The following is a 14,638-nucleotide window of genomic DNA, read 5'->3' on the forward strand; positions in this document are numbered from 1 at the left end:
GTAGCTGTCTGTCTGTCTTTGAGTAGCTGTCTGTCTTCCTGCCTGTCCAATTGTCCATGAGTAGCTGTCTGTCTGTCTATGAGTAGCTGTCTGCCTTCCTGCCTGTCCAATTGTCCATGAGTAGCTGTCTGCCTGCCTGTCCAATTCTCCATGAGTAGCTGTCTGTCTGCCTGTCTATGAGTAGCTGTCTGACTGCCTGCCTGTCCAATTCTCCATGAGTAGCTGTCTGTCTGTCTGCCTGTCTATGCTGTCTGCCTGCCTGCCAGCCAGCAAGTTGGTTAACAGAAAATAAATTGTTATGGCTGAGTAAAATAAAATACAATAAACACAATTTGCCTGAAAATAGATTACCCAGCTATGACCTTTTTCATGAAAAAAAATGAGTAGTGATATGGCTGACTGAGTAAAATAAAACAATCTACCTGAAAATAGATAGCTATAAGTGAAGAGCAATTTCCGCAATTACCATTTCCGCAATTTCCGCAATTTCCATTTCCGCAATTTCCTCAATTTCCATTTCCACCATTTCCGCAATTTCCGCAATTACGATTTCCGCAATTTCCGCAATTTCCATTTCCGCATTTCCGCAATTTCCGCAATTTCTATTTCCACCATTTCCGCAATTTCCGCAATTTCCATTTCCAACTATTAATGGCAGCTGGGTTTCATCATTCAAATAAAATAGAATTCTGTCCGTTTAGCTAAAAAATTATGTCAGGGAATAGGGATACACAGTATATGTCTTTCATTTGCATTGCATCTCCCCCCGGGACCCCCCCCCCCCCCCAAGCTTTTATTTTCGTTCGAGTAATAGTACAACTCTAATAGTATTACTTATAATAATGTAATTAAAGATAACTTCATTCAGATTTATTTATTTTTATTTCATTTTCCAGATTTTTATTTCTTCTTTTTTTTAGATTTTCATTGGTGGGCCAGTCATAATGGCCTGAGGTTGAGTATCACTGGTTTATGCGATGACGGTACTTCATTAGGCCCCTTGGTGCGGTTGTTATGTGCAATGATGTCTTCCCTTTGCATCTAGGGTTTCTTCCTAGAGGCTGATGAATGTCATTAGCTGTATCATTAAAGATGCCGTGCCACAAGTTTTGGATTGTTTCCAGTTTTTCATGTGTTTATGAGGTGACAGTACTTCATTAGGCCCCTTGGTGTGGTGGTTGTGTGCAATGATGTCTTCCCTTTGTATTTGGGGTTTCTTCCTGGAGGCTGAAACCTTGACAGTCAAACGTGCCAATGAAAAAGACAGTGATATAGTGACATCGCAATATCATCCCCTGCGCTAACCCCTCCCCCTTTATCATACAACAACAGCTGTGGGTGAGGCTTCAGTTCAGGTGGATCACCACCCATCACCACCCACCAGGCAGACCAGACATACTTAATGAACTGGTGGGTGTGTACACATAAAAACAACATTTTAACAAATACTGTACACTTTTTTTGGAAAAATAAAAAATCGTCGTCCTTATATACCTGTTGATCACGGCACTCCATCTTTAAAATGTCCATTCACTGGAAACACAAATTATAAAGGGTGTCCACTGACTTTTGATCATATACTTTGTACATTATATCAGAGATGGAGAAGGCCACTATAGTTCCACACTCACTCCAGAGGGCCAAAATAGCAGATCTATAAGCTCAAACTCCTAGAAATCGGTACACATTATCTCTGGAGTCATGTGATCAAGATAATCAGATTTTCAGATTCCATTCCAATTTGCTATGATTGCCTTCCAAAATGTTTGGGCCCTGGGTTTCTCAAAATTTGGCCATGTCTTGTGACATTTTTTGTTTGTTTACTATATCTTCATTTTATTATACCCGATTACTTACAATTTTAACATGTATCCCATGAAGAGAAATAACTACATAAAAAATTTACCTGAGAATGGTATAGTCAAATGTACACAATAACAAATTCATACAACAGATGAATCTGACAAGGATACAAATGTAACTACGGTATATGCTGAAATCTCACTTCAGCTTGTTACATTACCTCAGATAAATTGAAAATAGAAATTGTTGTTTTCGAGCAGAAACCTTATTTTAACCATTATAAAATGTAAAAATAATAATAAAAGGAACGGTTTTTGATCGTAGGTTGCCACCCAACGGCAACATAATGCTATAAATATGATAATTCTGCAAGTATTTGCACCCATGTGAAACCTCTTTTATTTCATTTGACTTTAAATACACTAAAATGTGCAATATACAATACAAAATAAACATGGATTTGCATCTAAGGCATTGATTGCTGTTAGAATATAAAATAATTATATAATATAAAAATAAATAATGAAATTCAGTATAACAGTAAGAAAAGATGGTCTGAATATGTTTTGCTCTGATGTACAAATGTATTTCCAAGCTATTGTGGTTTAATTAGTCTGTACCACAGGGGAATAAATATAACAAAAATGTCAACATAAAAGAGTGGACCATTTTAAAATAAAAAAAGATGGAAAGGTGATGATCTAAATAAGCCTCACATTGGTTGAATCTGAACTCGGTTCTAACTGGTACCAGTCCCACCATATTATATGGCATGCAGTGGAACAAGTAAATTAGAGCAACAGCTGCTCTAGGCTGGACTCATTCATCACAGTCTCTGTTTAGACATCTCCCGTGTTATTCATTTCTTTAGGAGTTGAAGATTTATGGCGATGAATTCTAAAAAAAAGAGTAGATCATTTACTTTGATGACCGGTGGAGTCTCCAGTAGGAGACTCAACAAGTCTCCATTGAGTCTCTGCCTGTCAACAAATTATTGGTTTAGTAATGCAACAAAAAAAATAACAAACAAACAAACTGTTGCATTGCCAGATGATTGGAACAAAGGATTACCCGGGGAGGTTCTTTGAGACACTACATTGTTCCCTTTGCATTCTACTTATGTTACTATTTACCTTGATACGTTTGTTGACCAGGGTTTCCCTTTGCATTCTACTTATGTTACTACCTTGATATGTTTGTTGACCAGGGTGCATGTTTACTCTCACAAGCCTCTCTAAACATTTTGATTGATTCTGCGATACAGATTGTTTTTTGTTTCAACCCAGTTTTAACAATGAAAGTTGTGAAATTTCCTACTAAAGTAGTTGAGCAAAGCGTTTTACGGAGACTGCCTTGTGAGTCTAATCAAGCTGGGAGTACACTACACTGTGCCATCATAATGCTTTAAATTATAGGATTAAACAATGGAAGGTGCTTTGACTTTTACAAGCCAAAGTGCATTTGGCAAATATCGTTTTTGGTACAACCCCCACCACACACAGTTACAGAGCAACAAAAACACACAAGTGACAACCAATATAAAAAAGAACCCCCGCAACCAAAAAACTAAAACAAACAAACAAAAAAAACATGCACTTCACATGAACAAACACTGTTCATCAATCTTGAACAATGTACATATTTTTATCGTTACAATTGTTATTATTTGATATTATTATTTGATATTACAATTATTATTTGCTGTTCAATCATTATTTGGTGCAGCCGCTGTTGATGTGTGCTTACTTCCTCAAGAGTCTACTTTGCCGTAAGTTCCCTCTGGTGGTCGGTAGCACTTGGGAAAGGCCATCAGCTGCAGAATGTTGAAGGCATATTTCCTGCACCTTATGTTCTTTTGAACATTTTCAATCCGACATCCTTCTCTGATGATCAAATAAGGAGGGTTGAAGAGAAATGAGGGAACAAGAGGAGGGGGAAACAAACAGGCAGACAAACAAAAAGCAAACATGAGACATTTGTCTAAATTGTCCAAATGATGAATGCAGACCTCGAAAAGGGGCGTTTCACTTATAATACAGATAAGAATACATTTTGTATGGTTTAAATGTTTGGAGTTGAACTCCACAGATGGTACATCTACACAGTTATTAGTTATTACTAATATGTTTTACATTTTGCAAGCAAGCTTAACAAATCCCTTTGGTTTTACAGTGAAGTGCCCCTTTAGGAAGTGGATGTAATGGTGCGGAACAAAAAAATGAGGGGAGAAAATGGAGATGATATAACTCATTCTTTCTCTGTGGATTGCTGTATATTCATCTAAATCAAGATTATGTTAAGGCTGGTCTGCTTTACCTTCCTAGCAGTATGGAGAGAGACTATATAGAGTGAAGGTTGAGAGGTTGACATACAGTATGTACAATGCTGGATTCAAGCTAGGTCTGTACCTACAGGGTGTGATGCTTATACCAACAGACAAAGACACCAAGATGACCAAGTTGCATTTCATATGTCTGGTATTTTATAATAATGCAACTGTAACATGTGGTGCACTGAATGGTTGGCTGTGCAGTGTGCACTGTTATTGTTTTAAATTCTGTTTTCTAAATATCTTATCTGAGGTAGTGTTTTACCCTGGTTGACCCTAATGCACACCAGCCAAGCTCCTCTTTGTTAGTACTCATTCCACTTTATTTCACCACCCTTACTTTTCGCAGATGAAAGAAAAAGCATGAACGTATGCTAGTTGTAGCCAAGTTGCTAATATTAAGGCAACCGCCACTGATCCCCAATTAGCAATACGTAATTATCAGGGTAAAAAGAACAACCTACAGGTGATATTCCAAAGTTGAAGAAGTGGAATGGATAGGGATAAAAAACCATGAACATCACTCTCTCACTGCCTGGAACCATCTGTGTGCACTGTAAACTTTCTGGAGGACAGTCGGAATAGGAAATGGACAGAACCATTATCTCTCTTTGTCACTTAGTATGCACAAAAATACTCAATATCTCATTCCCTCTGGAAGGTTGTTATATCAGATGCCTAAAGCTTGATTTATGCTCAATTCAGATGCCTAAAGCTTGATTTATGCTCAATTCCATGCTGGTCTCCTGCACCAAACATAGCAGATCTACAAGTTCACAGTGCAGAGTTGTAGATAGCATATCTTCGGAGTGCGACGTAGCATGCAACCAACTATAAATCGGGCATGAAGTTGATGTTGGCCCAGTATCAAGTTCTAGATAAATAAAGCTACCAGACACTTAATCCTCCCAAATATTGCATGTGACCACACAGCAGTAAATGTAGCCTTTGTTGGCCATTGAGCACTGTCCTACCATGTATAATTAGTTAAATGTGTTAACTTGTGACACATTTACCAGTATGCATATTTCGGAGCTATCAGACATTATTTGCACTGGGATAGTATAATGTTACTACACATTATCTACCATTATTGATCAAATAAAAATCATGTACCGCTTGCACATCTTCTGAAAAAAATGATTTACATGGACCATGTACATCAGCTATGTACCAATGCCATGTACATTGTACATCAGCCAAGTACCGAGTACATAAGCCAAGTACAACCATGTCCATCAGCCATGTACCACTCCCCCACAAACAGAAAAGCTTTATGTTGCAGAGCTCTTTTGAAAAGGTTTTCTCACCCAATGCCATATCCAGTTACAGCTCAAGAAGGAAACAGAATAATCACCCAAGAAAATGAGGGAGGATCTCTGTCTATATATGGCATTATCAGCAATTTATTGATATTTTGCAAGCAGAAAAACAAGACTTAAAATGAGCCACACGACCAGTAGGTGGGAGCTAACGAGCAGCAGGGCTATGGGGTAAAAGTGTCGTGACGTTGGCTTGTCCCCTGCCACGGTGCACGCCTCGGGGTCGTCCCACTGTCCGGTGACATCTGCCTGGCTCGGCCGACTGCGGTGGTGCCCCCCCCCCCCACAGTGGAGTGATGTGGAAGGACACCACAAGAACAGAGACAGAATAGAGACACTGCTGGGTTAGTAACGCTACATTGTAGGAGGTAGCTGTCTGAAGTGGGACTCGTTTGGGCACCGGACTGCAGGGTTCGATTTGTGGACGAAGCAAAGCAAAAAACTGAGAAGGGGGAGGGGGGGTACTTCAACCGTTCTTTGTATGACAACTATAAAAATAGGCGTTCTACATCTGTGGCTATTATAGAAACGTGTATATATATTTATTTATTTATTATTTTTTAAATTATTTTGTAATCGATATTAAAACTGTTAAATTGTGATATTATCAAACATAAATATCTATATTTCCCAAAGGAAATGCATTTATTTAATTCAGTCTCTCCAGAAGCAGCGATAAAATGCCCCCACCGACCATAACAAATAATGACGAGTGGCAGATATCAAAAGCAGGGGCATGGATACCCCCCCCCCCCCCCCAAGCAAATCGAACCCTGCTGGACCTTGTCTGTAAAGGGGCATTTCACCACAAACTAAAACAGTGATGATTTGCTGTAGTCTTATACAGAATACATATGGTAGGTGTTTAGCTTGAGGTCACCATGGGGGTGAGTCTGTCATAAAACAGAGGCCGTTTGTTCTGTTAAATATAGCCTTATGTAATGTATAGTAATATAATATAGGCTTATGTCCTCATGCCATTAGTCAAATACAGGATTCAAGTTACTAAGTTGATTATTTATAGTATAGTAGTGGGGTTTATAGGAATTTAAACCTAAATTGAATTTCAGCCATACATCTTATCTAATGATCTCTAGGCTGTTCTCTCGTGGACAGTCAATTATACTGAGAGCTGGGCTCAAATAAAAATCCATTGCATTGTGCATTATGGGTAAAATTCCCCCTTTAAGAGCCTGTTTAGAAGCTTAGGTAAAAGCAGGTGCACCAAGGAGTCCACTTAGACCCTGCTGTTAGTGCAGGTTAAACCTCTAAAGACGAGCAGACGAGTGTTACAGACGAGCAGCAGGCAAAGATGGACAGACAGACAGGACTAGTGAACAGTTGGGTGGCGAGTGGTGAAATAGCCTTACAAACTGGTAATATGGTGCGGGGAAAATGAGCCGTCTGGGTAAAGGATGATGGCCGAAAGGTAGGCCTACAGTTTTAATATGCACAATGCAGATGTTTCTTTTTTTCCTTTTTTTCATTCCATCCTATGCATTCTGCAAATTCTTCGCCAAGAATGCGTCAGAAAACTCGCATTCAATACAATGTATTTTCCTTTTCCACAATTTTAGATATACTGTATTCTGTTATGTCAAAAAAGTTTGTAACACTAGTAGTAACAGTAGTAAAAGCTCAGTCATGTGCCTTTAGCGAGGTTATATCATTGGAATCACATGTGGTTTTACAGTGCTTTTTACTGTGGTGCCTACGTGCATAAAGTCTTGTTTATCTTGTGGATTACAAATCAACTCCTGTTCATGTTGTTTCCATACAGAGCATCACAGCAGAGCTGAACTCCTGCAATCAGTTGGATAGCTCTGAAGTTCATTTAGAGAAAAACCATTTCAATTTATATTTTATGAGAACATCTAGTTTTTCATTGGTTTGTTTTATAATGTGCAATGCGTTTAATTCTATTCTGTGCACAGCACTCTGGAACTAGCACCTCTAGAGACTTTGAAAAAGAGTGAAAAACAGCAGTCCAACATCTGGGCCTGTTGAATTAAAACGTAGCTGGCTTTCCATATTGGCAGCTGCTGAAGTGTCATGTCATTCAGAATTGATATAGGCGTGTTAAGTACATTTAATTTCCAGAATAGAATGCATGAGGAATACATCCAATTTGAGAGCCATAACATCTGGACATGTGAGATTTATGGCATGCACACTGGATGTGAATGTGAGTGTGCTTGTCAAACAAATGGGGTTGATGGATGAATTTAATGGGAAATTACACGCACTAGAACATTATGTCGTCTCATAAATCAATCTGTGGTTCAATGCTCTTGTATAGAAGTCCAACCTCATTGTAGTAGTATAATAACACTGAACTACGGTATTTCAGTCATTAGAATAGAAGCAGATATTGGGCAGATTTCCAGTATCATTGTGTAGACTACAGGGTCAATACATATTCACAGAATAATTATGTATTGACCTGTGGCCCAATGCTAAAAGCACAGCTGATGAAATGCTGTTATAGCTGCTAGCATATCTGAGGAGAATGGCTTATACTGCACGTATATCTTCTCTACGTCCGAGCATAGACATGGTAACGCACTGCCTGCCTCTGATTGGCCTACCGACACTGCCGGCCTGGCCGGCCTTACCAGAGTTTCCTCTGAGGTGGAAGATACATGGAAGATAGTCTGCCGCGAGGTTATTCCGTGGTGGGAAATAAATAAATAATATGTATATGTACGACATAATACCAGAGAATGACAGCTTGGCACGCACGACAGTAACTTTTATTTTTGTAGAAGAGGCAAACTAATATTGTTGGCCTGTTTATTTGTATACATGTGTAAACTTGACAAAAATTAAAGTTACAAGTTACTGTCGTGTGTTGCCATTCTCTTGTACTTGTATTATTTCCCACCACGGAGTACCCTTGCATCTCGGAGGACAGGCAAAAAGGGCAGTGTCGGTAGGCCAATCAGAGGCAGGCGGGGCGTTACCGTCTATGCTCGGATGTAGAATAGATATACGCTTATACTGCACCATTGGATTAGTTAGTAGTGAGAAGGTATTGTACAGGTTCACACACTTGTAGGTTCATACAATTGCATATATAGAGTAAGGCCATATGTTTAGACAAACTTACAGCATAGAAACAATACTGTAACCTAGCTGTTCAAATTATACTACAGCGGGTATCAGTGGAGAAGACCGCCTTGCAGTGCTGGTGATAAATATTTTCAATAATTCAATCAACCGGTTCTGCAACCCGCAGGAAATATTCTCTCATCCTTCCTATCCTGCCCTATGTCAGCAAACTGGTATATTGTTTGGCCTATTATTATTATTAGAATAATAATAATATATTATTATTATTAACACTATTGTAAAAAATGTAAAGCCTACATCCATGAACAAGATGAGACACGACAAGACAGAGAGTGTCTTGTATTCCTGTCGTAACCACTACAATAACCACATGAACCCTCCCTGTTCTGGGCATGTCATAATTTTCACTGAAAATAGATGAACATTCGCAGAAAATAGCAGCTCACATTGCGTCGCATCTAAACACGACACGTCGCGTTTAGATGCGACGCATTGGGAAAAAAGGGAAAAAATGGAGTGGACCAAGTATAGACCCCTGGGGGAGTATCCTAAGTATAGACCCCTGGGGGAGTGGACCAAGTACAGACCCCTGGGGGAGTATCCTAAGTATAGACCCCTGGGGGAGTGGACCAAGTACAGACCCCTGGGGGAGTATCGGGTTTAATGTGGTTAAATCAGTGTCTACAAGTATAGACCCCTGGGGGAGTATCGGGTTTAATGTGGTTAAATCAGTGTCTACAAGTATAGACCCCTGGGGGAGTATCGGGTTTAATGTGGTTAAATCAGTGTCTACAAGTATAGACCCCTGGGGGAGTATCGGGTTTAATGTGGTTACATCAGTGTCTACAAGTATAGACCCCTGGGGGAGTATCGGGTTTAATGTGGTTAAATCAGTGTCTACTCTAAATCATTCTGAAGTCAGTACCAGACTACCAGTGTTATGAAATCATTCAATATCACAAATTATCTTTTGTGGAAGTAATTCAATTCAATCAGTAATGAAGAGGTTGTTGGTGAATCTGTCAAAATCACGTGTGCACAGGAGAGTAAAAGACTCTATCTCCCCAGTGTGTTTAATGGAGGTCTTTGTATAAATACAAGGATGGAGGTTGATATCATTCTAACCCAGTTATGCCAGCAAGATAAGAAAAATCAACCTGGAAATCATAAAAGTGTCTGGACACTGGTTTTGAGATCAAAGATCTTTGGCGCTGCACTGTGGCGACATGGACTAGGGTTACGCTTGCATGCGGGCCCTTTGTCTAAGACAAATTTCTTCCTCGGGAGACTAATAAAGTATACAATACAATACAGATGAAAGAAGACAAATGAATTAATTAATTAATATCAAAAAGCCCATCAGGAAACCCAGTTTATAATGCATACAATGTGATGGCTCTCTCTCTCTCTACATTTCTTTCACTGTACATTTTCACATTTTTGTCCTCTCCATTTACACAGCCTGGAAGCAGTGTGGAGCAGCAAGTGTTTTGCTCAGGGATACTTGGACACATAGGCCCATAGGTCACAATCACAATTTAGGGCATTTATCATTCTAGCGTGACTTTAGACTTTGACGTACACCACGCCAAAACTCACATCTGGTCGGGAGCTGTCGTAGGCTTTGTCTGCACCCGTCATAGACAAGCGGAACAGCATTGTCTTACCACCTGACAAGCACATATGTATTCAATCCAAAAATGTAGGCTACTATAAAATATATAAAACTAATAAATAATACATGTGATTTTTGTTGTTGTAAAGGCATGTCAATTAAAATCACGCAATTAAAAGCAATAATTACAACTAAGTTAGATGCTTAAACCATTTAAACAGTGCTTTGCATGAGCACATACATGCAAGAGGGTTTTAGGAGCTGTTAGCGCTGTCTGTGAGTGCTGGAATATTTTCATGATATAGCGAGACATTGGAGTCTCCCAACCTTATAGACTACAGTAGGCCTATCTTTCTGGAATTATATGCAACCTCCTTGTTTAAGGATAAACCCGACACGACACTCGAATACCTATACTTCATGTGCCGAGCCAGGGGAGCTCAGAGGAATACCAAACGACTCGCCCCTTTACCAACTCGCCCCAGGCATACAGCTGGCGGAACTGCGCGGCCTGGCATTCCTAAAGTAAATTATGCTTAAACGGTTAAACCTAACCTTATTCCTAACCTTAACCCCAGTAAAACTATGCCTAACCCGGCCTAAACATATTTCTAACCTTATTCTCAGTAAAACAAAATAATGAATACAAGAACCGTCGGACCGAGTGGTCGGCGGAAAAATCGAGGGGCGAGATGGTTTAGGGGCGACCGTACCTGATACCGATCAGAGATAGGTAACCCAACCAGCCCACCACACACCAGCCTCCATTAATGTTTACGCATATAATCAGGACTTCACTCCATAAAAGTTAATATAATTGATAGCCCCAGCCACTGCAGCCATAAATGCGTTTATCATATAACTCTATGCTGTCCATACCTTGTTTGGTGGTATTCCAGTTATTCATGTCGTAAAATTGGGGCGTTTGGAGAATCTTTAAGGGCGTATTTAACTGACAGTCGGTTTCAGCCGTGACATTTATCAAAGCTCAGACCAACGCTAGGATCAGCTGTATAGGATTAGGATCACTTAATGATAAATGTCATGACAGTCATGTTGACATGGGCATACGCTAAAACCAACACTCACATTTAACCGTGAAGGGCATTATATGCATGATGTGGGCTTCTACAATAGCTGCTGCACCACTGTGTGTAGGAAGAGGAATGAACAGGGATGCTTACGGAGTCACAGCTACTGGTGATGAACTGGGAGGTGGGGGTGCAGACAAAAATGGGCTTGTGTGCATGGTGAATGTGTCCTGTCTTGTCATGTACATCTTGTATGGGTGCAGGTTTGTAACCTTCTGTAAGTATTATGGTACTACTGGATTGTTAACAGAAGCCAAAATGATAGACCAATGCTCTGATATAATCATATTAGTATCTAGATTTTGTTTTCAGAGTTGGTCTTTTTGCTGTATGTTTTATATAGCAGATGCCAGATACTGTAGCAGCACTGACACAATCCATGCAGGAAACGGTACATATTTAATGCTGCTTGTAGTACGTTTCTGTTCAGTCAGTTATATTTACTCATCGAATATCAGAATCAGTATTGGTTTAAAACTAATTCCATGCATGGCTCCCGTGCACTAATCGATAATTGGTTGAATTTAGTGTTGGCGATTGATTAGGATGGTAACCTGCACCCATATTTAGCACAGATGTAGCCATTGGAAGAAGTCTTGCTTTTGAATTACTGAATTGAGTACCACGGACGAAAAACAGTCTAAGTCCAAATTTCAGACTGACTCCTCCACGAAAAGGCCTCGTTGTCCTGACCCCTTATCTATCATTTATACAATATGGATGAATAGTGTGGGCTTAGACAGTTTTTCGTCTGTGGCATTGCTTTACAGTTGTGTCCCCAAGAAGAAGTAGAAGAGGAAGGGAACAACTGTGGTCCTGTCAACTCTTGGGGGATGAAATGCATTATCTGGTAATTACTTGGTTGAGATGTTAGAGAGTTTTGTGTTACAGTATACTCATTTGTTTTGATTTCATTCAAGAGAGAATCAAATCTCAAGCTCTGATATAAGATGGAAGCAGGATATGATGTTTGATTATAGGTTTTGTTACCCTTCATCTTCATAATTCATATGAAGCCTTTTGGCATATCTCTGCTGTCTGGAAGAAACCACCTAACTCAATGACAAACAATGTTTATTTTTCAGGGAATGAAAAAACATCCAGCTCAGTGGAGGTTTTTGTCGAAGCGCTTTTTAATACTTTTCAATATTTTTGTAACCAACACACCGACGTAAATGGTGTTCAATATTATTGATTTATATATATATAAAAGAAAGATGACTAAACAGGTGGAGGTGTTTGGCAGATAGTTGCAGGATCCAATGGAGTTAGGAGGTTTTCGCCAAAGCACTTTTTAATACTTTCCATTGGCTAAATTTTTTTTTAACCAACACACAGGTCTTCCATAGCATTGATTTATGAAACAAAAAATATAAATAAATACATATAATAATAGTAATAATAATAATAATTACAAGAATATTTTAATATATATAAAAACTCAAAAATGGAGTTTGGTGGTTTCTTCCAGACTGCAACGAATAATAAAATATATTAATTTGGTACAGCTGCATATCAGAATTTGCACCAACGCAAGTGGGACAACCACAGTGGCTACAACTGTACAACACTAACCCTGTAGGGTTTCTTTTTGGCATTACCTTCGCATGCAGTCCAGGGCTTGGATGAAGTAGTCCTTGCTGAGCTGGTGTTCATCTCGCAGCAGGGCACATTGTTCTAGCGTGACAGACATGGATGTCCGGTCTTTGGCACTTTTACAGCTGGTGAACCTGATACCGTTCAGTCTTCGGCAGATCTTGGAAGGTGAGAAAGGCAGCGTGGGTATCACTTTTCGGAATCACTCCATCACATAGACATATTTTCCGCCGGTTCAGATCATTGTCCTCACTGGACCGTATCATATCAAACATTTCACTAGGTTACGCAAAAATATTTGTAGTGCTAGTGTTCATTTTATTTTATTGAGAAACACAGTTTTGAGCCAAGTGTTCGTCAAAACTAATGCTGGCAGTCAAGTGGGAAGTCTTGGAACAACATCCTTTTTTCCACACAGTCCATTCCAGTGTGCAAAAGGAACGGAATCAAATACACCAATCGACCCCTTTGGTGAGGTCATTTTGATTGATTGTTTGAATGCTTCAAAAATGCTGCAACATTTTAAACAGCATGGAGGTACAGTAAAACACGTAGGCTAAAAGTAGGCTATACCACAAAATATTAAATGAATCAACAGAGCATAGGATATGAACACATTAATACATGTCATCAACAAATACAAATAGCTACATTTACAGAGGAGAAAAATGGTGGCACTGTATGTTTTTGTTAGTTTTTAAAGAAGTCAGTGATTCACATCAGTGATTGATGATCATTCCACATTAACACCATGAACTGTGCAACATAGGTGTGAGGGCCACGTAGCGACTCAAACTCTATATTAAACCTCTGGAGAACAGCACAATTGCCTTGTTCTTTCCTCATTCCCTTCCCTCTATTGAAGCAGAAATGTCAACAATGCAGTTGGAAGGGGTTCTCACCGTTCCGGCGAGCCATAGTATTTCCACATTCTTCCTCTTCTTCGTCACTACATTCTGGCCCAGGGTTTCAAGTAGATCCTTCAAGTCTGACTGTGTCTGAAAATATGGTAGACCTGCACAACAGAAATGACATCACACTAGTGTCTTTCTTGCAGTTTAATGCTACGTACACTCGTATAGTAGGTAAATAAATTAAATAAATATGGTAAAAATAAAATGTTGACAATGTTTATCTTCTTCCATTTCTATTGATTGGTGGAGAAAATCAGTTCTGTGTGCAGCACAAAGGTAATTTGTTTGTTGCTGCATTTAATACATCATGCAAGTTGAAGTGCCTTGATGTTTATCTTTCAACACAGCTGCCATGCACCTAGATAGCCAAAGATTGCATTACATACATTTGAATTAAGTGCTCCATGAATATTTCATCGATAAGAGACCATCAGGTCTATTAACCACTTCCTTTTCTTTTTTAACTACATTTTTATCCCACGATTTTGTAACCCAGTTTTTCTTATCACCCAGTGCCAATTATCTAATGTAGTCCTGGGCGCTACACTTCCTCTGCCAACCTGGGGGGGGGGGCAGCGGACTGACCTCATGCCTCCTTCTATGCATGAGGAGTCCAAGCTGCTTCTTTTCACCTGACAGAGGGGAATTTCCCCGGCCGGACGTAGCGCGTGGAAGGGACACGTTATTCCGACCAGTTCCTTTCCCCTCCATCAGGCGCCCCGGCTGGCCAGGGGGAGGTAGTTTTAGAGACCAGGATTACGGCATGTTTTTGTGAGGGTAGGGGACACGGGGACTATTAACCACTTCCAATAATATTACTTATAATATTACAGTTTTTAGAGCTGGGGGCGTGTGGTATGTCATATAGCAATTTTGGGCATGTTAAGAAGCGCTTT

General features: G+C 39.6%; 1 protein-coding gene across 10 annotated transcripts in view; it reads right to left on the reverse strand.

Annotated features, from left to right (window-relative positions):
- Positions 1 to 819: 819 nt before the first annotated feature.
- The window catches only part of inpp4b (inositol polyphosphate-4-phosphatase type II B), a 252,621-nt gene continuing 238,802 nt past the window's right edge, over positions 820 to 14,638 (reverse strand). For 9 of the 10 annotated variants that reach the window (XM_080759692.1, XM_080759696.1, XM_080759698.1 and 6 more), the window contains 3 exons: positions 13,731 to 13,843; positions 12,834 to 12,988; positions 5,470 to 5,716 (listed from right to left, as the gene is read on the reverse strand). In XM_080759692.1, the coding sequence (XP_080615818.1) occupies positions 5,539 to 5,716; positions 12,834 to 12,988; positions 13,731 to 13,843 (446 nt within the window). In that variant the 3' untranslated portion in view covers positions 5,470 to 5,538. Of the gene's footprint in view, positions 3,687 to 5,469; positions 5,717 to 12,833; positions 12,989 to 13,730; positions 13,844 to 14,638 lie in introns of those variants that run through there. The other variant, XM_080759694.1, reaches the window with a different exon arrangement.

This window comes from Protomyctophum bolini (assembly GCF_963924005.1).
Source record: "Protomyctophum bolini genome assembly, chromosome: 3".
NCBI classification, from domain to species: domain Eukaryota; kingdom Metazoa; phylum Chordata; class Actinopteri; order Myctophiformes; family Myctophidae; genus Protomyctophum; species Protomyctophum bolini.